Source organism: Cervus elaphus, chromosome 12 (genome assembly GCF_910594005.1).
Source record: "Cervus elaphus chromosome 12, mCerEla1.1, whole genome shotgun sequence".
Lineage (NCBI taxonomy): Eukaryota > Metazoa > Chordata > Mammalia > Artiodactyla > Cervidae > Cervus > Cervus elaphus.
In genome coordinates, this window is record NC_057826.1 from 53,759,289 (window position 1) to 53,785,111 (window position 25,823).

Below are 25,823 nucleotides of genomic sequence, written 5' to 3' on the forward strand. Positions count from 1 at the left end.
CCTGGCCCTAGAGGCGGACTCGGTAGTTGTGGTACACAGGCTTAGTTGTTCTGCATCCTGTAAGTTCTTCCCTGACCAGGGATCAAACCTGTGTCTACTGTATTGGCAGGTAGAGTCTTTACCATTGAGCCACCAGAGAAGCCCCTTAATTGATTTTTAATTGGTGTGTGGCTTTAGCCTGTATACATGCCAAAGTGGATTTTCCGCCCTCTAAGAGACTTGGGCTATGATAAGACTTCTAGAATTTTTTGTGATACATTCAGGAATACATTTTAAAGCAACAGTAAGAAAAATGAGAAGTTGTTAATACTTTAATTGTATAATTCATAAAAATATTCATTTATGCAAATTAAATCTTAAAGATATGGCTACACTCCTTTTTGACCACCATATCCAATCCTAGACTCCCTCCCCAGAGGAAGTGAATTCAATTATGAGATAGATGTGCAAATTTCCAAAATTGCTTATGTTTGTGTGTATACATATGTATTATACATCTTGTCTTGAAGTCTCTCAGTGCCTGACTCTTTGCGACCCCGTGGACTGTAGCCTACCAGGCTCCTCCGTCCATGGGATTCTCCAGGCAAGAATGCTGGAGTGGGCTGCCGTTTCCTTCTCCACGGGATCTTCCTGACCCAGGGATCGAACCCAGGTCTCCCGCATTGCAGACATATGCTTTAACCTCTGAGCCACCAGGGAAGCCCCTGTATTATACATATATACTGTTTATAGCAAACATATTTTTTACTAAATTGTACATAGTATGTGTGATTCACTGCTTGCATTTTTCACTCAACTAAATGAAAAGTGACCACTTTAAAGGGGCAAACTCATTTAAATATTTAAGTTCCAGCTCACTTCTTTTTGAAATAAGTTCTTAACTTTATGACCAGACATTTGGGAGAATTAAGAATAGCCAGAGAAATCAGCAGAGGCACTGAAGAACTTCCACTCTGGGCTAGCCCTAGCATTGTTGTTCAGTCGCTTGGTCGTGTCCGACTCTTTGAGACCTCAAGGACTGCAGCACTCTAGGCCTCCCTGTCCTTCACTATCTCCCTGAGTTTGCTCAGATTCATGTCCATTGAGTCGGTGATGCCATCCAACCAGTTCATCCTCTGCCATCTCCTTCTCCTCCTACCCTCAATCTTTCCCACCATCAGGGTCTTTTCCAATGAGTTGGCTCTTCACATCTGGTGGCCAAAGTATTGGAGCTTCAGCATCAGTCCTTCCAATGAATGTTCAGGGTTCATTTCCTTTAGGATTGGCTGTTTCAATTTCCTTGCTGCCCTAAAATTGACCAACTCATTACTGTAAGTCTGACAGTGGCACATAGGTATGCAGTGCGTAGCATGGGCTGAGATCAAACTCCAGGATTAAGACACCCAAACCATTCCCATTATCTTTTATGACCCATGCTGTACTATCCTCCATATATGTACCAGGCATCTTAAGAACCTATTTCTATTTCCAGTTTGCCTCATCTTTAGGAGATAATGAATCCAGTGAGTTATACCTTCTATGAGAAAAAAAAATGATATCCCTGTTATCATCATCTGATCTAGAACATTAGCTAGGGTTTGTCTCTCATCTCCACGTATTTTCATAGATATCAAAAGAGGATTTTGCTTCAGGGAAATGTGTGCAGATATTCTCCTGTTGCTTCCATCTGGCATGAGCAGTAGAGAGAAAGAATGAAGTTGGGAGCCAAGAATAAAATCATCAAAACGACATTGGCTGGCACTGAGGTACACGGATCTAGTGGTTTTCTCCAACCTCTTCCCAAGGCAGATGTCACACATCCCAGCCAGGATCCGTAGAAGCTCCACAGTTTGGGGAGGAACAAGAAGAGGAACAGAGCGGGTAATGCAATATCTCCCACAAGAAAAGCCTCCCTTGGGTGGTATTTTAGGACATTAGCTCAGGCTGCCTTGTCCTCAGTCATCTCGCTGGCATTTAAGTAGCCCCTTGGGTTACAGATCATGGCAGGTGCTGGGAAGTAAAGAAGGCCACGCTAAAAATACCCAGCTTCTTCTGGAACTCAGCCAGCAGCCAGAGCTCCATCCTCCAGTTCCAGGACTTCAGAAAAAGAACAGAGAGTTTCCTTCGCCTCAAGCAGTAAGAAAGGTCTGGCTCCTGCCTCCACTGAAGTTCTGAGGTAGAAATGGTCCTCTGGAGAAAACATACTGAAAGAAGCACTTCTACTGAGAAATAGCAATTTCTACTAAATCATGACAACAGTCTCTCTTAAGGAGAAGCCAGGGTCCTGGTAGAAAACACTTGGAGAGAAGGATTTTGCTAGTCAGGTAAGAAAGGGTAGTTACAAAAACAAGGAAGTCTATTGCCTATTTTCAGAACCCTAGGCCACCAAACCAGATCATCTCAACTGAAGATGAAGCTGTTGGCAGTGAGTGGGCATAGGCCCAGAAATAAAATTTTAGAAACCCCAATTTCAAACTAACCTAATGCAGCGGCTCTCCTAGAGCCCAGACGGTTGGGAGCTAGACCTCAGCTCGAGCAGGAGGCACCAGGGTTGTCCACATTCACGGCAGTTTTGCATCAGGTTTCACAGTCTGCAGAGTAAGCGTGGAGCTCTGCTCACCACTTGGGAGGCTGCAAAGGTCACTTTCACATATGTTCCTGTTAAGGACATCAGTAGAAACTTGAGAACCAAGTATAAAAATATAAAAATGAATAGGTGGCATCCAATATGAAGGAATGTAGGAATTGCTGGGAAGCAATGATTAAAACCATGCCAAAGCCTCGATGTGGCCCCCGAAGCTGGCTCAGGTCTCTAGATGGTGAAGCCTGTGGATGCTTTCATTTCTGCCCTGGCTCTGGCTTGGGGAAGCACTCAGTGCTGTCCTGACCACATATTTTGTCTTCATTTTTCCTCAAACACACTGCCTGGATGGACTGGTAGCTCATTCTTTTGCTGACCCAAAGGTTTAAAAGAAGGAGGTGTAGGTTTCTAAGTTACCTCAAACTCTCCTTTGAAGCTACTGAGAACAAAATGATTGTACTTGTCCTTCTGTCTTCATAAAGATGTTCTTCTTGTCCCATCTTGGGCCATAAACACAAGAGTAGGCAAGAAGGTTGGTTGCCTTGGCCCAACCATACCTTCTCACCAAGTTCTCCTATCACTGGAGAATGAGGGTGCCTTTGGGAGCCTAGGCTGCAGTTCTGAGCTGGGCCATGCAGGGTGAGCCTTCAGTCCCAGCCTTGTTACTATTAACCTTTTAACCATGTTCATATGGTGGCACTAGTTGTAAAGAATCTGCCTACCAATAGAGGAGACGTAAGAGACACGGGTTTGATCCCTGGGTCAGGAAGATCACCTGGAGGAGGAAATGGTAACCCACTCCAGTATTCTTGCCTGGAAAATCCCATGGACAGAGGAGCCTGGCGGGCTATAGTCCATGGGGTCACAAGAGAGTCGGTCATGACTGAGTGAGTGTCTGAGCACCACCATGATATGTAGACAAGACCTCTGGTGGCCCCTTTTCCTCTCCTCTTCACCTTATAATGTGTTGCTTTTAAATACAAAATCAAGTATTAATATAAAAACAGTTGGGAATGGTTAATGAAAAAAGCTCCATTGCTGGGAACTGGGGCATTCACATCCTTATTCCTGCACAACTACCTCCCAGGTGGGTGATCACCACCTTTGGTTTTCTAATCTATAGAGAGGGGAATAGCACTCATCCTGATGCTGACATAAGAAGTTGTGAGGAAGAGACAATAAGCTTTTTAGGTGCCTTCTAAATTTTATATCCACAGAGAATGTTGCTGTTTTTTCTTTTTTTCTTTTGACTGGGTCTTTACTGAAGTGTGCAGGGGCTTCTCTAAGTTGCAGCACAAGCGCTTTTCATGCTCAGGCTTCTCTTGCTGCTCAGCATAGGCTCAGCAGTGGCAGTACATGAGCTTCTCTAATTGGGCTCAGTTTCCCCAAGGCATGTCGGATCTGAGTTCCCCATCCAGGGATCGAACCTGCATCCCCTGCATTGGAAAGCAAATTCTTAACCACTGGACAGCCAGGGATGTTCCAATATTGACATTCTTGAGACAGCTCAATTTCACGAGTCAGCATGATTAAATCTATACATGGTTGCTGCTATTGAAAGAGAATTAAGATATAAGACAGAAAAACTCGTGGTCTTTTTTTTTTTTTTTTTTTTGTGCTGGGAGAACCATTTTACCCATACAAACCCTCCAGATAGCAAGAGTATTCAGGGAGCTTGCCACAGAATCAGGACCAGCAGTGCATCACTAAACAATTAAGGAAGGTGTCCATGATATCCTAAAGACCTTTCTCAGAGCTCCAAACCCTCCCTGGAAACAGGGCATGTTTTCCTTGGGTTCTTGAGGGTAGTATCACAAATCCTCAAGAAAGAAAATGTTCTTGTGTATGAGAAGAACACGCTGTATCTTGTTCCGTGGGACATGACATGCTGCATTCCAAAACCCAGTGCAAGAAACCATTGTCTATCAGCTTAATTACAGATTCTTCACTTTCCCTTAATTGCTTGAGTCAGCACTGTGGACTCTGGGGGAGTCACAGTAACACACGTAGAGAGGCATTGTTGTTAAATAGGATGGGACTATTAGGTAATAAGGTTTTTGTTTTGTTTTGTTTTTGTAAACAAACAGACCTTGATGTACCTATTCAAGTGAGTGTTCCTTTTAAAGATGTCACATTAGTAAGCTACGCTCATGTTGACTCACTTTTCTAATCAAATATTGGGAAACATAGTCTGAGCTTTAAGCCAACTTTTTCACTCTCCTCTTTCATTTTCATCAAGAGGCTTTTGAGTTCCTCTTCACTCTCTGCCACAAGGGTGGTGTCATCTGCATATCTGAGGTTATTGATATTTCTCCCGGCAATCTTGATTCCAGCTTGAGCTTCATCCAGCCCAGCATTTCTCATGATGTACTCTGCATATAAATTAAGTAAGCAGGGTGACAACATACAGCCTTGACATACTCCTTTTCCTATTGGGAACCAGTCTGTTGTTCCATGCCCAGTTCTAACTGTTGCTTCCTGACCTGCATACAGGTTTCTCAAGAGCCAGGTCAGGTGGTCTGGTATTCCCATCTCTTTCAGAATTTTCCACAGTTTATTGTGATCCACACAGTCAAAGGCTTTGGCATAGTCAATAAAGCAGAAATAGATGTTTTTCTGGAACTCTCTTGCTTTTCAATGATCCAGCGTATGTTGGCAATTTGATCTCTGGTTCCTCTGCCTTTTCTAAATCCAGCTTGAACATCTAGAAGTTCATGGTTCACGTATTGCTGAAGCCTGGCTTGGAGAATTTTGACCATTACTTTACTAGCATGTGAGATGAGTACAGTTGTGTGATAGTTTGAGCATTCTTTGGCATTGCCTTTCTTTGGGATTGGAATGAAAACTGACCTTTTCCAGTCCTGTGGCCACTGCTGAGTTTTCCAAATTTGCTGGCATATTGAGTGCAGCACTTTCACAGCATCATCTTTCAAGATTCGAAGTAGCTCAACGGGAATTCCATCACCTCCACTAGCTTTGTCGTAGTGATGCTTCCTAAGGCCCACTTGACTTCACATTCCAGGATGTCTGGCTCTAGGTGAGTGATCACACTATCGTGATTATCTGGGTCATGAAGATCTTTCTTGTACAGTTCTTCTGTGTATTCTTGCCACCTCTTCTTAATATCTTCTGCTTCTGTTAGGTCCATACCATTTCTGTCCTTTATCAAACCCATCTTTGCATGAAATGTTCCCTTGGTATCCCTAATTTTCTTGAAGAAATCTCTAATCTTTTCCATTCTGTTGTTTTCTTCTATTTCTTTGCATTGATCACTGAGGAAGGCTTTCTTATCTCTCCTTGCTGTTCTTTGGAACTCTGCATTCAAATGGGAATATCTTTCCTTTTCTCCTTTGCTTTTCGCTTCTCTTCTTTTCACAGCTATTTGTAAGGCCTCCTCAGACAACCATTTTGCCTCTTTGCATTTCTTTTTCTTGGGGATGGTCTTGATCCCTGTCTCCTGTACAATGTCACAAACCTCGATCCATAGTTCATCAGGCACTATGTCTATCAGATCTAGTCCCTTAAATCTATTTCTCACTTCCACTGTATAGTCATAAGGGATTTGATTTAGGTCATACCTGAATGGTGTAGTGGTTTTCCCTACTTTCTTCAATTTCAGTCTGAATTTTGCAATAAGGAGTTCATGATCTGAGCCACAGTCAGCTCCCGGTCTTGTTTTTGCTGACTGTATAGAGCTTGTCCATCTTTGGCTGCAAAGAATATAATCAATCTGATTTCAGTGTTGACCATCTGGTGATGTCCATGTGTAGAGTCTTCTCTTGTGTTGTTGGAAGAGGGTGTTTGCTATGACCAGTGCATTCTCTTGGCAAAACTCTATTAGCCTTTGCCCTGCTCCATTCTGTACTCCAAGGCCAAATTTGCCTGTTACTCCAGGTGTTTCTTGACTTCCTACTTTTGCATCCCCCACCCTACCCCCCACCAAAAGAGAGTTTTACCCTGTAACATACATAGATGCTTTTCCTGGAGGAAAAGATCCATCTCTTACCCTCCTCCCTTGATCCTATAAACTCTAGTTAAGTGCCATGCACACAAAAGGGGCTCAGTAAATATTTGTGGGACATTTGTCCTATCCTATCACAACACTTATATCCATTCTTGAGACAGTATAACATAGAATCTCTATTTTGAATGGAATTAAGTCTTTTGAGTCTAGTTTTCTTGTGGTTCCTTCCCAGGAACTGTTTCTCCTACTTGTATGCTTAACAGCCAAGAAAACAGTCATTCAACAAACATGTATGGAGAGATGACTGAATACCAAGCACTGGAGAAATCTTCTGGAAATTCCAAGGACGCTCTTGGTGTTCACAAAGAACATCCAGACCAAGGATACTGTGCGGGGTCCCACACCACCATGATCTGGTCAGTTTTTTGTTTAACTTTCAAGGAACATTGACTGTCTCATGTGACCTCAGGAAAGAAAGGGTGTAATTATAAGGACCCCCGGACCTGAGATTTGGTCATTGTTTCCCAGTCTTTTTTTCCTAATGGTGTTTCTGTTTACCATGATATGTCTACCCCATTCTTTTTTTCTACAACCAACTTCTCTGCTTCCTCATACCTTAAATGATACATGGCCTGTCATGATATATTAGTCAGGAGAAGCTAGTAATGCTTCAGTAACAAACAGCCCCCAGTTCTCAATGGCCTAAAACAGCAAACGTTTATATCTTGCTTGTGCTACATGTCCACCAAGGGTTAGTTCTGGAGAAAGGGGAACTCTACTTACCACAGCCACTTGGAAATCCAGACTACAAAACAGCGACAACTTTGAAAAAGAACACAGTGAGACATACTAACTCCTAGTATCTACCATAAGTTACCTCTGTTCACATTTCCTTGGCCAAGGCATGTCAAATGACCACACTTAATTGGGTGGGGATGTGCTACCAAGACCTGATTTGGAAGAAAGCCCAAATATCTCTAACCAGCCTTAATCACCCTCATACAAGGCATCTCCAGCGCAGGATTATAACCCCTTTTTGTTTCAGCTGCTTCAGCTATGGATTCATATTTTCCATGCTCCTTAGTTCAAACTACAGTCAAAGAGAAGCCCAGAGGCACAGTCCATCTCTGCCTAACAGGCCACAACACTAGATCCTTGGCTAGCCTATGGATCTGTGCTTAAGTCACAGCCACTCAGGTAGGGAACAGGAATATACTGTATATCCCATAGTTATCTAGCCTGCCCCTCTTTTTCTTTTTTTGGCTGGGGATCAAACCCATCCCCCCTACATTGAGAGCATGGAGTCTTAACCACTGGACCACCAGGGAAGTCCCCAGCGCACACCCTTGATGCTATCCTAGGACCAGGAGATCTAACCAATATAGGAGAAATTCTTATTTAAGTGAAGATATTTTGCCTGGTCCTAACCCTTGATTACAGAAGGGGAGTGGATAGTGCAGTCCATGAAGTTGGGTTGAACCTGGTTGATTGTCAGGCTATTCATGGGGAAGAATCTCACCAGTGGTGAAATGGAAATGACTGAGTCCAGGGACCGGTTATGTTAACCTATCAGTCTAGGGATTAGTGATATGGTACCAAGGAATTTTTTAAATTGGCTTGTGCAGCTCCATTTCCATACTGGACACCATAGTCTTTGACTTCTAAGGGGGTAAGAGAGGCAGGGAGGGGAAGAAAAAATGGATGGTTTAAACTTAGACAATAAGACCTGAATGTCTGAATCCCTAAATTCAGGCCCCTTCACCATATTCCCCTCCTATCTACCTTTCCAGTCTCATGTCCCTGTTCACCCCTAAGTGAACCTACTGTCCAACCACCATCAAATATTCTCTTTCCTACCCTTGGCTCTTATAATACCCCCTCTCTATCTAATTGCTATCCTTCCTCTAAAATCAGTTTAAAAACCACCACTTTTCAGAATAGTTTTTATCTGTATGCTCTGACCTGGTCATTTCTTCTTCTTTCTCCCCTGCTCATGCTGAATACCTGGAGGACATGGATGTGTCTTACTTAATTGGGGACCCCGGAGCCTAGTGCCTGCCTGGTATACAACAGGTGCTCACCGGTGGTGTGTTTGAATAGATGGTCTATAACACTGGTTCATTTAAGGAGACTTTAGCGTGTTTCTCAATGTTTGGCACAGTGGAGAAAATTTACTAATACATGGTCCCTCCAGGAGTTTCTCTAGTTCAGTTGCCTCATTTTATAGATGAGAAAACTGAGGCCCAGAGACAAGAGATGACTTGCCCTCTGCCACCCGAGCAGCCACAATCTACTGAGCACTTTGCTATGTGCTAGACAAAACGCTTTTCATTCGTTATCTCATTTTCATCCTTGTAACAACCCTAAGAGGGAAGAAGTTGTATACCTACCTTACAGAAGAGAAAACTGCAGCTTAAAGAGATTATAACATGGTTAAGGCCATCTTGCAAGGAGGTAGCCAGGCCACATTTGGATTCCAGGGTCTAACTCTGGGGTCCCTACTCATACCCCTTATGCTGAGCTCCAACTTAGGAAGCCAGTTCCCTGGGGCCCACACATCTGTATGTCACCCAGAGGCCTTGAACTCTGTCAGTGTTCCAGTGGCTGGGTTCACATGTGGTGACTAAAGGGTCCTGGTGAATTTCTGTACCATGCAGTGCCTGTGCACACAAATCTAGTTTCTGATCATTAGATCAGGGGTTTTTGTTTTTGTTTTTCCCTCCTGGGCAGTTGGGTTAGTGGAAGAAACCTGATAAAATCCTGGGAGGAACTTGATCATTCTCTGAAGGACTTACAAGTTGTTTGACCTGCCTGATCTGCTCAGATACAGTCCAGGGAATATTCAGTATCCATGTAGGACAGATTGTGAATTATTCCGTGGGGACTGTGAACAAGACCTAACAAGACCCTCACCAGCTCTGCCTCAGCCAGTCTCAAGGGGGGTCTGGGGACAGCCCCCTTTCTTCCCTTCCCATCAAAAGTCTGAAAAGAGCAGGCTTTTCCCCATGGGGACTGGGAGGAGTAAGAGGTATAGGGGGAAATCCTCCTGCCTCTGAGCAGAGCTTACTGTACAGAGCAGGGCCTGTTCCCTCCTCAGAGTTATAGCTGTGGATACAATGACTTGGCTGGGATAACATTTATCCCTGTGTTTTGGTAACCTAGTACCTGAATGCCTAACATGGAAAGAGGCCAACTCCCTAAACTCAGTGCAAGGAAAATGATTAAAAGTTAGATCTGGCGGCACCATAGGGATCATCTACCCCTCATCCCCAGGTTTAAAGATGTAGCACAGAGGCCAACTTGCTTGTCAAGGTTACAGAGCTGCTGGTGATAGAGACCAAAAAACTAAGTTGCCTGACTCTGGACTCAATAGCCTTTCCCCTTAAACTCGCAAGCTCCCACCCACACACCAACACACACACCCCACCCTTTGGGGGAAGTACCACATACAGGCACACACAGAACCGGGTCCTATGCCCCTAAGGTATACAACTGCCTCTCCCCTGGAGGACAGGGAGCCGCATTAAGACAGATTGACAGATGTTCTGGCCCGCACCAGCAGACATATACAGCACCCCAGGCCTCCCTCCCAACTTGTCGTTTCTCTGCTCCAATTGAGTTTCCAGAACATGGGAGCCAGCCCGGGCTGACACCCTGCAGGCAGGGCGGGCGCCGGGAGCGCATGGGCCTGGGCGTCGTTGCGGTGGCTGCGGGGACCCCAGGTCCCGATGCTTAGCGCGCCGCTGGGTCTGGCGGCCCAGGAAGCGACGCGCATCCTCTACCTGCCCGGCTCGCTCCTCAGGCCTCCTGTGACTCAGGACGGCTCGGCCAGGGACCCTAGGGCCGGAGCGTGAACCCCGGGAGGAGGGGGCGCAGAGGGCGGAGGGTAGCACCGAGGCCCCCGGTCCCGGAGAGGCCCCTCTGCCCTCTCCCTGGCGTGCAGGTTTGGAAAACCGGAGGCCTCGCCCGGCGGCTGCCCCGGCTGGCTGCTCGGGTCCCCATATATAGTCATATCCACCGTCAACTGGGAGGCCGGCAGGCGGCAGCGAATGGGCGAGCAGCCCCCGCGGGAGCAGCGGGGAGGGCGCGGGGGGCGGAGGGAGGAGAAGGGGGAAAGGGGGCAGGAGAAAAAAGCTCTTCCAAAAAAGTATTGGCTGTCTTGAGGAATGCGGTCGCCCCCTTGGGAAAGTACATATCTGGGCGGCAGCGGGCGGCTCTGCGCTCGCACTCCGGCTCCGCAGCTTCACCGCGCGCTCTCCTCCCTGCTCCCGCCGCAGCCCCAGGGCCCCTCGCCGCCGCCACCATGGACGCCATCAAGAAGAAGATGCAGATGCTCAAGCTCGACAAGGAGAACGCCTTGGATCGAGCGGAGCAGGCGGAGGCCGATAAGAAGGCAGCGGAGGACAGGAGCAAGCAGGTCTGCGCCTCCCCAACTGTGCGCCCGCGGGTCGCCCGCGCTCCGCCCGCCCTGCGGCCCGGAGTCCCGGGACCCGGCCTGGCACCCCTTCCTGGCCCCTCACCCGAGGACTCCGGGAGCCACCCCCCACTCCAGGGCGTCTGAGAAGCGGGAGGGGAAGAGCAAGACTGGCTTACTCTTAACTTTTTCTCTTACCTGGGGACGCTTGTTTCCCTTCTCGGGTTGCGGGAGCCCGTGAAGTCCCATCAAGTGCTAGAGGCGCTTGGTTCTGAGGATAAGAACGCAATTTTGGATCTGGGGGCGGGGAAGAGGAGGAGGGTTGAAGGGAATCAAATCCAGAAAGTGTTAGAAGTTCTTCTGGACTTTTGACCGGGGAATATAAAACATTCAACTGGGGGAGGGGGGAAGTCAGGGAGGAGGGAGCGACAGTCACGGAGTTTTTTGGTTAAAACAAAGATGGGACAGAAGAGAGGGTATGGCGGGCTCGGAATCGTGGCCATCCACTTATTCTGCAACGCCAAGTTGTGGGCTTGAGCCCACCGAGACCTCGGTAGGAGTCTCGTCCGGGGAGCGGTGGAGGGGTATGAAGTAGCCTCGGGACAAGAGGGGGTTACCTAGGGACCCTTGAGCCCCAACTCGGTGGCGCCCCAAAACTGAAGGGCCCCAGCCAACCCGGTGCCCGTGTTGTGTGTGTGTGTCTAACACCCGGTCCGTGCCGGCCGCCCGCGCCCGCCCGCCGCCGCCCCCCAGCTCGAGGAGGACATAGCGGCCAAGGAGAAGCTGCTGCGGGTGTCGGAGGACGAGCGGGACCGGGTGCTGGAGGAGTTGCACAAGGCAGAGGACAGCCTCCTGGCCGCCGACGAGGCCGCCGCCAAGGTACCCCGGGCGCGCGCGGCGCAGCGCACGAATGGCTAACTCTGTCTCTCTCTCTCCCTCCCTGTCTTTCCCTTTCTCTCTCCCGCTGTCCCTGTCCTTCTGGCTCTGCGCACCCACAACCCTCCCTTGCGGGATCACGCTGCCTGCCGCACCCCCCCCCCACCCCGTCCCGTCCCCGTCCCCCACGGCCAACTCCCAGCTGGAAGATGAGCTGGTGTCGCTGCAAAAGAAACTCAAGGCCACCGAAGATGAACTGGACAAATACTCCGAGGCTCTCAAAGATGCCCAGGAGAAGCTGGAGCTGGCGGAGAAAAAGGCCACCGACGTAAGTGCACGCACACACTGCCCCCCTCACCTCCTGCCCTTGTGCCGGGCTCTGGGGGTCATCACAGGGGCCGCAGAACCACGGAGGAGGGTCACCTCCTCTTAGCTGGACACGTGCGCACAGCCTGCCATGGCCCAGAGCACTGGATGCTGCCCTCAACTGCTACTGCACACGTTCATTTTTATTTCATCCATTCCTCTCTCTTTTTTCGCCTTCTTTCCTTCACCCCTGGGGTTGGAGGGGGGAGAGGGTGGTGAGAATCTGGGAGAACACAGCAACTGAAATTGGACTCTGGAGGTGAAGCTTCCCCATGGTGGCAGAAGTCATCACCAAGGTTTGTGCAAGCAGAATGCCTAGTTTTCTCCACTTTCTTTCTTTTTGCCATCTCTGGTGGGTGGGAAGGCCTGGTTTTCAGTGACCAATCTAGTCAGGATTCAGAGGACCTGGCCTCTATATTGAAAGAATGACATAGTGCGTGCTACTTATTCTGAGAGGGTTAAGCTTGATGGTGGACCTCAGAAACCCTTGAGGCCTCCTTACCAGGGAAGTCTTAATCCAGCCCTTCAGATCTGCCTGGGAAGATGATACTTGCTTGGGTCTGCACTCTGAGGGCACTAGATCCAGAAAGTAAGCTGGGAGTTATATATAGCTCAGTGCTTTATATGGTATAGTGTGCTAGCTGCCCCCTGATTCCCCTGCTCGCCCCACCCCGACCTGTCAGCCTCCGACAACCACCACATAGTTTCAAGGGTGATGCACACACCACAAAAACTCTGCCAGTATTTTGTCCACTGCCCTCTGAAATCTCTTAGCTGAAGAGCTTGCCTCTTCTGCTGCATAAGTCAAGACAGGCATTCGATTTCCAAAGGAATGACTTCTTTTTCACACCATTCTGGAAGCTAATTAAGCCTAGAGGCCCAATTAGGCAAGAATTCCTGGGGAAGGGAGCAACAATTTCAAGAATGTATGAGTACCAGGGAAAGCTATGCCCAGAAAGTTGAACGACCAAGGGCAACGGCAGAATTTTTTGTATGGGAGTGAAGTGTACATTGATGGAGGGTCTGGGTTTTGAAATCAGTAAAGGCTTTCTGTGATGTGAAAGGTGTGAAATGTAATCTCCAAGCGTGCTTTGTAAATGAGAGATCCAGACACAGGACATTTAGAATCTGACAAAAAAAAAAAAGGTTCAGTGAAGAGTAAGGTCCCTGGAGAGGGGGTTCAAGGAAGCACTGATTTAGCTAAAATATTTAAGTTACAAACTACCTGGCTTTAGAAAAAGAGCCAGAAAACACATATAACTCTGCACCAGTTTTGTATAATGTAGATCAGATGTCTGCTCCGTATATGGTTAAATGGAGGATGCCTGTCTCCCCCAGATTCTCCAGCAGGACGTTTATTTAGCTTTTTCAAAAGAGCCGCTGATAGATCAAGGAGAGATATTCCTTATAAGGAAAAGAATGCAGAGAATTTGAAAATAGCCCAGTAAGACTGAAAGCAAGAGGAGAAAAAAGCTACTACAATTCTTAAGGGGGAAAAAAATCATAATTATTGTGTAACTGTGTGGTGCTATCATGTCTTTATTGAAAAATCTTGTTTAAGGGAGCTTTGGAATGAGATGAGGTAGAAGTAGCAGAGAGGATATTTAAAGCTAGTTGGAGGGGGGGGGAGTGGGTGGAGCCATGAGGAGGGGGAGGTTTCTGAAACTGTTTTCCCTCTCCCACTGGAAAACTGTCCCTAATATGGTACACTTTTTTTTGGGGGGGGGCGGGGGTAGTATATTATCTTCCCCTTTTAGGTTGTTTGCAACCTGTAGGGATGTAGAAGACATTGTGAAGAAATGCTTTATTTAGAATGATTCCTAACTAGTAAAAATTGTCAAGACCTGAGGAGGAAGAGACAGATGTCACAAGGGGAAGGAGGAGGTAGGAGAGAGGTCAGCTTCCTGAGGTCGAATCATATTACATTTGGGACTAGGGCATTGCATTGTCATTACTCACCAGTGTAAACTATTTTCACATTTTTCTACTGCTAAAAACATTTTCCTACCAAACAATTTACAAATCCTATTCCAGAAATGGGCTCTTCCTAGCTTGAAAGGTTGTAATTCGCATGGTCGAATCTCTGATGGCTTTGTTTTGAGTTTCTTGTGGTCAGTCCACCTAAGTGAGGCTGGAGGGGATCAAAGGCTCCATTTTATCTGGCCTCAACCCCCTTCCTCAATAACTGTGATGTCTATGACATCTGCAATATGTGAGCCTTTATTCCCTGTAGGTCTTTTCTTCCTAAATCAGTGATTCTCAACCTTAACTAAACATGGATGGTTTAAAAACTTACCTAAGATGGTTTAAAAACTTAAAATCCAGGCTGCACCCTAGGCCAACTAGAATCGCTGGGAGTGGAACCCAGGTGTTAGTATTTGTTAAATATTCAGGTGATTCCAATGTGCAGCCAAGGCTGAGAATAACTGTCCTAAACTCTTTTGTATAATGACATCAGCAAGAAAGTGAACTCACCTGAAACTGACTTTCCCAGGTGTTTGAAAAGCAAGACATTAAGTCACTAGTTGGCTGCTTGGAGCATGTGCACGTGTCCAGAATTTTCCAGGGCTCCTGAAGGTTCCCAGATGCCCCCTCTCCCACCCTCAAAGTTGGAGACCTACTGTCTATACTCTTAGGGAAGCGGTTGTGACCACCCTCCTGAGGAGACAAACTGTGTGGAAACAAAGCGAGAGGCTCCACCTACAGGATGCGAGAGCCCATGCTGGGACTTGTGAGTCTCAGCAGAGACTGTGATAATGTCCTTAGCAAATGAGTCAGAAAAGCACGTTCAGTTGTTACGGCTTTGGAGGAGGAGGGGGTTGTCAACTGTGTTTTCTTTCTTTTCATTATTCCCACACTTAAACACATTGGAACTGACTTGAAGGGCCTTCTGTGAGAAAGGTGAGAAAAGAAAGCCGTGAGACTTAGAAGACATTTAAAAACATAGCCCAAGGGAAGTATGGACAGAGACTGGTTCCCAGAGATTGTGTCCACTTTGGTTTTCATCCAGCCGCAGCCGGACGCTCTCATAGGGTTCTGTTGGCTTCCTTGGTGTGCTTTTTTTTTTTAACTTCTCAAAGGTTACATACTGTGTTGTTGCATTTATATAACATTCTAACAATTATAAAATTATAGAGAAGAAAAATAGTAGATGCCAGGGCTTATATAAGGGATGAGGCAGGAGATAAGTGAACATGACTTCAAAAAGGCAATTTGAGGGATCCTTGGGGTAAAGGAAATGTTCAGTATCTTGTCTGCATTTACTGCTGTTGTATAGTCACTAAGTTAGTGTCTGACTCTTGGCAGCCTCATGGACTGTAGCCTGCCAGGCTCCTCTGTCCATGGGATTTCTCAGGCAAAAATACTGGAAGAGGTTGCCATTTCCTTCTCCAGAGGATCTTCCTGATCCAAGGGTCGAACCCACCTGCATTGGCAGTCACATTCTTTACCTTGGTGTGCTTTTAAGAAGCATCTCAGTCCAGCCCTGACTTGGTCAGATTACAGATTACAACGTTCCTACAATCAGAGAAGGTTGTAACTAGAAGGGACCCTTGAGACAATTTTTTATGGAAAAGAAAATAAGTTCCAGAGAGGCAGGCAGGTCTGAGGTTCCATAGCTGGTTATGGGCCATAGCTTGACTCTTAAGACAGTGTTTGTGTGTTTTAAAAAAATTTTTTATATTGGAATATAGCTTATTGACAATATTGTGTGATAGTTTGAGGTGAACAGGGAAGGGACTCAGCCAAATATATATGTATCCATTCTCCCCCAAACTCCCCTCCCCTCCAGGCTGCCACATGAGATTGAGCGGAGCTTCCTGTCCTTGTTGGTTATCCATTTTAAATATAGCGGAGTGTACATGTCCATCCCAATCTCCATAACTATCCCTTCCCCTCAACCATAAGTTGATTCTCTAAGTCTGTGAGTCTCTGTTTTGTAAGTTCATTTAAGGAGTTTCATACGGTATTTCTCCTCTAAGGCAATGCCTGTTATTAACTAAAGCTATCATTGAGTTACGTACTTACCTCGTATTGTGCTCAGCGCTTTCTATTATTTCATAATCCTCAAGTACAACTATTAACCGCGCTTTTACAGATGAAGTCACGTTGTTTTCCAAGTCACACAGCCAGGAGAGAACCAAAATCCAGATTGTAACCTAGCAAGACAGCATTTAGGAGGTTTAACCTCTGTGCAGTATGTTAGTGGTTTTCACGTCCTGAGTTTGGAGGGGAGGAGAGTTGTTGGGTTAGGATCTGGTGTTCTGGGGTTCTTTACAGTCCCTTTGGGGACACATTCAAGCTCCAAATGTGGGGCTTCGCTCGGCTTCTCTCCCTCTTGGTTAGGGGAAATCTGGCAGTCCGGAGCGGAGCGCTCCAGCCGCCAGTAGGCGGCACCGTCGCCCCTTGCAGCCAAATCCGTTACTCCGGGTTCTCCGCGGTGCCAGGGCGGGGCGCTGGGAGTCGAAGTAACATTCTAGGCGCCGAGGAGCCCCCTCTCCTGCCCACCTGGTGCCCCCGCAGCGCGCGCCGCGCCCTTCGGCCCCGCAGCCGCGAGCATGCGCGGTGCCTCTCGCGGTTGGCGAATTCCCGGGGTCCGCGGCGCGCGACCCGCCCCGCCCGCTGGGTCCGCCCCCGGCGCTCGCGCACCCGCTGGCGGTTCGCCTGAGCTGCCCGGGAGGCCGAGACTTCCGGGCTGAGCCTGGGCCGCAGGGGGCGCCGCCGTCGCGCGCTGCGGCCTGGGCGGGGCGGGCCTTCGGAGTGCGGCAGCGGCAGCGGCAGCGGCAGCAGCAGCAGGAGCGCGGCAGCCCGCCTCTCCCACCGCAGCCCGCCCGCTTGCCGGCCCGCCGCCGCCCGGCGCGATGGCGGGGAGCAGCTCGCTGGAGGCGGTGCGGAGGAAGATTCGGAGCCTGCAGGAGCAGGCGGACGCCGCGGAGGAGCGCGCGGGCAGCCTGCAGCGCGAACTGGACTACGAGAGGAAGCTGAGGGAGACCGTAAGGGACCCACCCATCACCCACCACCAGAGGCGCTTTCTCCCCGGTCGGCCCCCCCGGCGCCCCGCAGGGCCTCCGGGAGCCCACCTTCTCTACCCCTCCCCCCGCCTCGGGGGCACCTGGCGCACCTGGGCCCGCAGGTGTCGTCTGGGGAGGGGCCCTGCCCCTTCACCTCGGCCATTTCATCTCGCTGCTCTGCAGGCAGAGAACCGAGGGGGAAAGCAGGAGTGGTGTTGAGAAGGTTCTGGAAGCAGCACTTTCCCAGAAGGGGCTCTCTATGGGGTGTTTGCGTTCGACCCGGCGTCTCGGGTCCCCGGGGATGTGCCCTTTGCCCTCCTGGCATTATTTACTCGGAAGGTGGGGACAAAAGCGGTCCCTCCTTTTGGAAATCTGTTCTTTTGGGAAGGACGCTAACAGATCACGTCTGAGGCATTGCCAGGCTTTGAGGCCCGGGGATGCTCAACTCGCCCATCTCTGTCCAGCCTCGGTTTCTTGAAAGCCTGTTTCTCTGGGGTGGGTGAGACACTGACAGCGCGTGTTCTGACTTAGTATGCGGCCCTATGCCTTCCCCTTCTTAACCAGCCCTCCTCCCAAGTTCTCCTGTACAGATAGATGTTCCTTTGTTACCGAGTCTTGAAAAAGTTGGCTAAATGGCCAGGATTATTGGGTGTTTTCTCCCGCCGGCTGCCCCCTCCCCCCCTTTGAGTGTAATACCTGGCTTCCTTCCTTTTTCCTAAGGCAAACGCATCCAGCAAACAGGAACAGGATTTCAGAGGTAGTTTAGGCGTTTGCTGTTTGGTTTTTGAGTGTGTGTGTTTTATATCAGGATACCTAGACACCTTGGGAATTTTAGGACAAGCGCTCATACACGGTCATGCTTCTGCTTGTTCGGGTGGGAGGGTGGGCTTGCGCGTGCGTGTGGCCTGTGCGCGCTCTGTCGTGTCCAACTCTTTGCGACCCCATGGACTGTAGCCTGCAGTACTTAATAGAGGCCTTTACTGAGATGAGAAGTGTATGTAGTGGTGTTATGGTTGGCTGTAGAAGCTATGGGACCTGTGTTGCATAAAACACCTAGAAGCAAATGGATCCTCTTAAGAGGAAAGCCTAACTAGATACAGTTTCAGATAAAACGGGCAGGAACTAGGAAATCAATAGTCAAGAGATCATTTTCTGTAGAGGACAAGACAGCAAAGGTCCCATGGCTGTTCCTGCATTTGGCCAGGCAATGAATGAATTCCAACTCCTTCTCTGACTCGCTGTTGTCCTTGAGCCATTAGAACCAATAGAAGAGGATGATGGATAAGAACTTTTGATTCAGGCTGCGGATCATTGAACTTCTCAGCCCCTCGGTTCCTGGACTGTACAATGTGTATAATGGTAGTACCTGCCTGTTGTGAGGATGAAAAGAGTATGTGTAAAGAAGTTGCCATGGTGCTTAGCACACTAGTGCCTTGTGTCAGTATCAGAATGGCTTTGCACTCTGCATCGCTCATTATTCCCTTGCTTTCAGTTCTCCAGCGATCAAAGGGCTTTGAAAATGGGATGCTCATTTCACTGCATCTTAAAACACTCCATTTCAATGCTTCTAATCAATAATTCTTGTTTCAGCTTGAACAGAGAGGACACAGGCAGGCTGGAAGGAATGTTTGATGGGTCAAAGTGGTGTTAGTGGTAGAAGTTGGTAGAGCTCCCCTCCCCCTGCTAAGAAAGAGTATATGTGGTCCTGTGAAGGAGAGCCTCTTAGGCACTCCTGTCCTGGTGATTGATGTTAAACACAGAAGATAAATTTTACGAAGGACACATTGTTACTCACCTTCTCTTTTGGGCTTAGTTTTTGTTAACAGTACCCTTCCTGGACCAGTTGGCTAAAGGTAGTGCTTTCATTCTTTTCAAAGCTTTATGTTAAAAAGTGGTTTAAATAGCTTCAATTTTTAAAGTGATTTTTGAAAATGGTCTATCTGGAAGATTGGACAGACGGACACAGAGCTTTTTTTATGACAACAACTTAAGGACTGGGTCAGACCACTGAAGAGAGAATTTCAGATTGAGAGGTGTTCCTAACTTACAAAACTGAAACTTGAAGATCGCTAATTTAAGGTGGTTTCTTGGTAGTTGTCAGACATAGCTGTGAGTTAAGCTAGCAGTCACAGTTTTTCTTGGCAGCAGAGATAAAAGTTTAGTGACAAAATCGTGAGCCACTGCAAAAAAAAATATGGAGACTTGGCTCTACATTCAGAGTCTCAAAGGTTCAGACAGGCTGTAGTTAGTTAATTGGCCCTGTTGCACCAGCACTTACCTTGGAAAAAGCAGTCATCTCTCTTTTTCTACTGGTTTGTTTTTCCCAAGGTGTGTGGGCCCTTCAAAATGTTGGAATGCAGCTACTTTGCTGGATGTAATGGTTGACTCTAGGTCTTGTGACCCACTGGGGTTTTGTTTGTCTTTTGTCCTTATCAAAGGAAAAGAGGGAGCGAGAAGAAGCCAGTCCTCCTTTCTCCTTTCTGGATGGCACCCAGCAAGCAAAGGGACTTAGAGTTGCAACCTGTAGGTTCTTAATTGGTAACTTTATTAAATCATAGGAAAAACCAACTTACAAAAATCCCAGCCTTTTCCCTCTTTAGAATTGGCAAATATTTCTGAGACCAGGATTCTAAAAGTGTATTTTGTGCTCACATTGCCCCCCGCCCCCCCCCCCCAGGGTGTCAATAACAGGAGTGTACTCTCTGGCTTTCTGCTTTCATATATAGACGAGGCTAAGGTACTACAATGCCCTGTTCACATTGCTTCTTGCTCATTGTACAAATATGCCTCACGAATTATAGGCTTTGGTGCAGATAGAGAGGTTGTTTTTATCTCTTATCCATGGGAGTGCCCCTTAATGTCATCTATGTTTTTTTTCCACTTTCCTTACCATATAAGGGCAGAAGTTTAACTTGGCTTTAGTGGCTTGGTGTTACACAGTAAAGGGTGAAACCTTCTCTGGACAACTACAGTTTGCATGAAATAAAAAGACCTGACCTGTGATCATCCCATGCTGGTCAGGAGGACTTGGAAAATACATTCCAGAGGATTTGTTCTTAGAATATATTATTCTCCTACCATTATTTCTTCTTAACAGTCTTAACAGGAATACTGGTTTTTAAAGTAAAAATCATTGCTATTTTTAAATTGTCTCTAGGTATATTGACTGTAACATCTGGATTTTGTGAAAATCTAGGCCCTATAAAAGTTTTCTTTCAGATTTGACTGGGAGAAATATTTTTGCTGTATTGTGTGACCCTGCCTTTGATGGCTTTGTAGCATCTTGTAGAGGTGCATAGGAATGGTGTACACCTGCCCTTATTTTGTGTATAGGTAGCTGGTACCTTGTGGAAGAGGGCTTCCAGGTGGCTCAGTGGTGAAGGATGCACCTGCCAACACAGGAGACAAAAGAGGGTTGGGTTTGATCCCTGGGTCGAGAAGATTCCCTGGAGCAGGAAATGGCAACCCACTCCAGTATTCTTGCTTGGAGAATGCCATGGACAGAGGAGCCTGGCATGCTATAGCCCATGGGGTCGCAAAGAATCGGACATGACTGAACAGCCAGCACACACCTTGAGGAAGGGGATGGGGCAAGGCACATACAGCTCCAAGGCACCTCACACGTGCAGGGCACCTGGTGGCTGCTTAACAACAATTCTCTAGGATGACAGTTGGTAGCCTTTACTAATGTAGCAGTCTCTTTTCTGAGTAGCTCATAACATGTTGAGACACAATAGCATTTTTGAAATAAAAGAAACTAACATCCCAAACAAAGACTTTGCCAGCAGTGTCAACACGTGGGCTGTTGTTAGAAGGTAACCTAGGACACTGAGGGTGATTTTCATGCCTGGAAATAATTTGTGTCTGGGGTTGTGACCCTTCCCAAACACCTTGTTGTTTATATCTGCTTTTTAAATAACAAATGGTCCGGTGACTGAGGTTTGTACTGAGGCAACAGCCAATGAAGTCTTAAGTAGACTGCCCAGGTATTGTGATGAAAACAACCTTAGAAAATACCTGAAGAAGCCTCAGAACTCAGAGAATGCATACCAGAAATAAAAGCTAGTGAAGGTGAGAGATGTGGGCCTTTTGAACACAGCATAATAAAAAAAAAAAAAAAGTGAAAAGAGTGCCCTTAATTGATGAAACAGAATGTATCTTCTGTTCTAAGGAGCCAAATTAAATTGTGATCAGACCAGTATTGTAAGGCCTGAGAAGCCTGTAAGAGTCCAGGTTTTTCCCTGGGGAAGCTTTTGTAGGGATACATACTCCCCAGATACTGCTTTCAAATTCAGGTCATAACCTACAAGCACCTTTGCCCATCTTGCTGTGAAACCTCCCGGGGCAGCAGGTGTTGGCTTCTGGGGTTGAAAGCAAATGCTCCGTGTCCTTGTGTGAGCTGTTCCCCTCCTGGTGTTACTTGATGTTTTTTTAATTTTTTACCACGCCTTTTTTTTCAAAAAGCATTGAGAGGACTTGCTCAGCAGATGATAATGAGTACAGTTCTAGTCCTGGATAGGTTTTGTCCCGAAGGCTTTTCTTTCAGTCCGGGGTTTGAATTGGGGGTGACTGTAGAGAACCTGCTGCGCTGATGTCAGAAGGTGGAAAGACCCCACAGGTGAGAACCAACAATCCCAGGGCTTCCCTGAGGCTCCAGGAGGCCTTGAGAAGTGAGACAGGTGAGCCTGTACTGGAGGAGCAGGGAACTAGGATGCTCGTCCTGCCTCCCACTGATGGCTGTGTGACCCAAGCATGCTTCAACCCTCAGGGTCAGAGGTCCTTGCCTCTTCCTATTTTCTCAACAAAGAGCTCCATGAGTGGTTCCTGTAGGCTTTGCCAGTGTCTTTGGGTGGGGTGGTGGGTGGTTGCTTTTTTATAGTGCAGATTCCCACCTCCCTCTCTTGACCTCTTGGATCAAAATCTCTAGGGATGGGGCCTGGAAATGTGTACTTTTAACGTGCCTTCAGGTGAACTCAGACAGCCAGTTGTGGGAACTAGGGACCCTTTGAGCTAAACATCTGAGACCCCGTTTTTGTGGACCACTCACAGGTCTGTTCTCTGGGTTGACCCAGTCCTGGCTCCTGGAACTGGTCTCCATTCCTGGCCGTTGTTTGGGTGCCCTTTATGGGGCCTGTTGACTGGTATTCCTACAGGACACAACCCCTAATGTAGATTCTACAAAATGCTCCAACGGGGAAAGAAGTTCCATTTATAAAACAGCATCCAGAGCTAAAGAAAGAGCAGAGTGGGGGCTGGAAGAGCAAAGACTTGGATCAATGGGGGTTCCTCTCTGGGAGGAAGATCTTTTGTGCAGAGGCAGGAATGAACATAGAGTGCTGTCTCTGACGCCCCAGGTACATGGGAGCCTGGGGACCCAGAGTGGCCTGTTACCTGAAAGGTCCTTTCCCTGGAGCATAAACAGTCTCCTTTCTGTGAGTACAAAGTCCTTGAGGTCAGGGCCCAGATTGAAAACAGAGCTGGAAACTTCTAGTGTGGTGGCTACAGAAATTGTTTTGAAAATCTTGTTGACATTTCTCTGGCCACAGCATCTATAACAAGCATATTTAAGAAAGAGGGAGAAAATACTTTTGAGTACATGACCTAGACACTCTACTGAGTTTTTTTTTCTTGGTGGTATTTTAGAGGGTGGGTTTGTTTTGCTCTTCATTTTATTTTTCAGCTTTCAGAGTTGCTTGCTTGTCCTCCCACCCCAGTTCATAAAAGGAATAGAATTTTCCTTCTATCTCAGGTCAACATGGCGAGCAGGCCAGCCATTTCAGCATCAAGCAGGTGGAGCTGGAGGGTATTCAAAAATGGTATATAAGGCTGCTGGATTCAATAAACTGGGCTTAATGCCAGATGATACAATATATGAGAATGACGATGTGAAAGAGCCATAAGAAGGCTTCCTGAGAACCTTTATAGTAACAGAGTGTTTCACATTAAGAGAGTGCTGGACCTGAGCATGAGGCAGCAGATCCTGCCTAAAGAGCAGTGGACAAAATATGAGGCAGATAAATTCTACCTTGAACGATATCTGGAAGAGGTTATTTAGGAAAGAAAAGAGAGAGAGAAATGGGCAAAGAAATAATTTAGTAGTCTAAATCTGTGGATACAGCTGTTCTCAAGTATTTTTATGAAGTTGGTTAAACCTGAAATGTACAATGTAGAACTATTTGGGCTGTAAATGTATTGCTTTAAATAAATATTATAATTATTGTTGGGGTGGGGGGGAAGGAATAGAATTTTCCTGGAACTGGAAAATGCAGAAATCTGACCTGACCCAAAGATATGCCCTTAATGTATACCTTCTTCCAATTTTTTGTTTTTGTTTTTTAATACAGGGCTAAAAACTTTTAAAAGTTCCCGTACTTAAGAAATGTGTTATCCATATTACCCTCATCCCTCCCCCACCCCCCAAAAAAAACCAACGTTCACTGGCCATTGAGACCTGGTGGGGCCCATTATTCACTGTGCATCTATAATGATTGACTTTGTGGGTGGGTACAGTTGTAAACTGACCTTGGATTCATTTCACATTTACCCCTACTCCCTGCCTCCGTCAGCCAGTTGTTACTACATAGTTAATTTTTGACGAGATAAAAGTGTATTTGAATGTTTTTATAGAGTCCTTCACCATGGTTGGAGATGCCCTAATCACCTCTCTTTCCCAGAGAGAACTTGACTTTTAAAATTTTACAAATCTAGATGAGCAGAGAGCAGAGTGTTCTCGTGTTCCTTTAGTTCAAGGCTGTGATCGAAGACTCTCGCTACTTGTACATGTCAAGCCCATGTACCGTGGGTCCAGTACTCAGAAAGTTGCTTTTGTGTAAGTTGGTTTTGCTTATTTTGTTCAGTAGACATTTATTATACTCCGTATAGAGAATCATGATTCCTTGCACATAAGAAGGAATGTGAATAAGGAAGACAGCACTGTAGGTAGAGAGCTAGCATCATCCCTAAGTGCAGGTTGTAATTTTTAGAAAACTCCCAAGTGTCCTGAAAAACCCATCATTGCAGGATAAGCACACATTCAAAGTAGATGAGGAAACGCTGCCAGATTAGCAAATTCCATCTTTCACTTCCATGCGTAATATTTAAACAGCCACCAATGCAAGTGTATGTAATGGACCCAGCCAGTCTTGCAAGTGTCCTGAGGCTCATAGTAACAAATGCTTTTAACTATAGGTAAACATCACATCCCCAAAAAAAGAGCATATTTCAGAGATAGATACCAAGTAAAAACAGTATCTGTACTGCTTTTCTTCTAAGGAGTTTGAAACTCTTCTTGTAGCAACCCTGACTTGTGAGAAATGCCTGTAGGCTTAGGTCACAGACGCTTGGGAAATTTGTTTTGGCGCTATTCCAGTGTGACCTGTTATCCTCAAGAGGTGCCGAAGGGCACGGGGGCTTACTGGGTTTTGTTGTGTCTCTGTATAGTTTTATATTTTAGAACCACTGAACTTAAAAATCTTTTAGTTCCTAAAATATTTAATAACGCCCCTTTGAGAATGTGATCAGAAGAAAGGAGAATTGAGACTCCTGAGTCCCAAGTTCTCGCTGAGCTCCTCTCATCTTGTGTGAGGGAGCCTGGGTCAGTCCTGTCGCCTCTATCCACACCTCAGCCCCCACCATGTGAGGTGGCTGTGATGACGCTCCCCTCTGAGAGTCAGGTAAAGCCAGCATGTTGAAATCTGTGTTAGAAAGGAACCAAATGAGAAAGTGTTGCTGACGGTCCCTCTGTCCCACGAGGATGATGCGTGTGGATTTGCATATACCCCAAGGTGAACACCCACTGGATAAATCAATGGATGAACATATCCAACAACCCCAGAGTTGACCACGGCTTGTAGCACACTTTAGGGTAGCTCACCACAAAGCCAGGCTTCCTTGTTGAACCAGCATTTCAGTCCAGCCCCTCTTGAATGCACTACCCTCACGTCCTCTTCAACACTTAAACACCTCTCATTCTCTCTGCCCAGGCTGAAGCCGACGTAGCTTCTCTGAACAGACGCATCCAGCTGGTTGAGGAAGAGTTGGATCGTGCCCAGGAGCGTCTGGCAACAGCTCTACAGAAGCTAGAGGAGGCCGAGAAGGCAGCAGATGAGAGTGAGAGGTGAGGCCTCGTCGTCCAGCCCACCTGTTAGCACAGCCTTTCCTCCTGATGGAACCAGAGGGCTCTCTGATCTTGGGCGTCCAAGGATTTCACAGTACCTTGGTGCCATCATTTCCTCACTTGATCCAGGTGTAACTACTGGTTTTATTTGTTTAACACCAGTGAAACACTTTTGTTTTAAATCTCAAGGTTACAAAGAAAAAAAAGACTCTGTTCCTGCCCTCCTAGAGCTCACCACCCAGCGAGGGAGATAGGTGTTTAAACGGGGGGTTCTAGGGATGTAATTTGGTTCTTTCATTCCTGCTGACCATGGAGCAATTCTGCATTTTGTTTAAAAGATAACTTTATGTTAAAATACACCCAGAAGGCTTAGGCTGAGGTAAATAAAGAATGGGCTGTCAGTTGTCAAATAGCCCAACAAATGAGTGAAAGAGAAAGCACAGATAAAACAGAAATATAATCCACAAAAGTAAGTTGTGTTGGACTTAGTAAAGCTGGTAAGACATGCGTGCACAAGT

The 25,823-nt window shown here is 46.9% G+C and overlaps 1 protein-coding gene and 1 pseudogene across 27 annotated transcripts in view; both read left to right on the forward strand.

The window, feature by feature from the left end:
* Positions 1–10,628: 10,628 nt before the first annotated feature.
* TPM1 (tropomyosin 1) overlaps positions 10,629–25,823 on the forward strand; it is a 28,992-nt gene continuing 13,797 nt past the window's right edge. For 8 of the 26 annotated variants that reach the window (XM_043918864.1, XM_043918861.1, XM_043918867.1 and 5 more), the window contains exons 1-3: positions 10,630–10,941; positions 12,017–12,142; positions 25,172–25,305. In XM_043918864.1, the coding sequence (XP_043774799.1) occupies positions 10,828–10,941; positions 12,017–12,142; positions 25,172–25,305 (374 nt within the window). In that variant the 5' untranslated portion in view covers positions 10,630–10,827. Of the gene's footprint in view, positions 10,942–11,691; positions 11,818–12,016; positions 12,143–17,024; positions 17,172–25,171; positions 25,306–25,823 lie in introns of those variants that run through there. The other 18 variants (XM_043918873.1, XM_043918872.1, XM_043918876.1 and 15 more) reach the window with 3 other exon arrangements.
* Positions 18,072–25,261, forward strand: LOC122704330 (annotated as a pseudogene). The gene has a single exon (XR_006343839.1). The product of XR_006343839.1 is annotated as a cytochrome b-c1 complex subunit 7-like (transcript).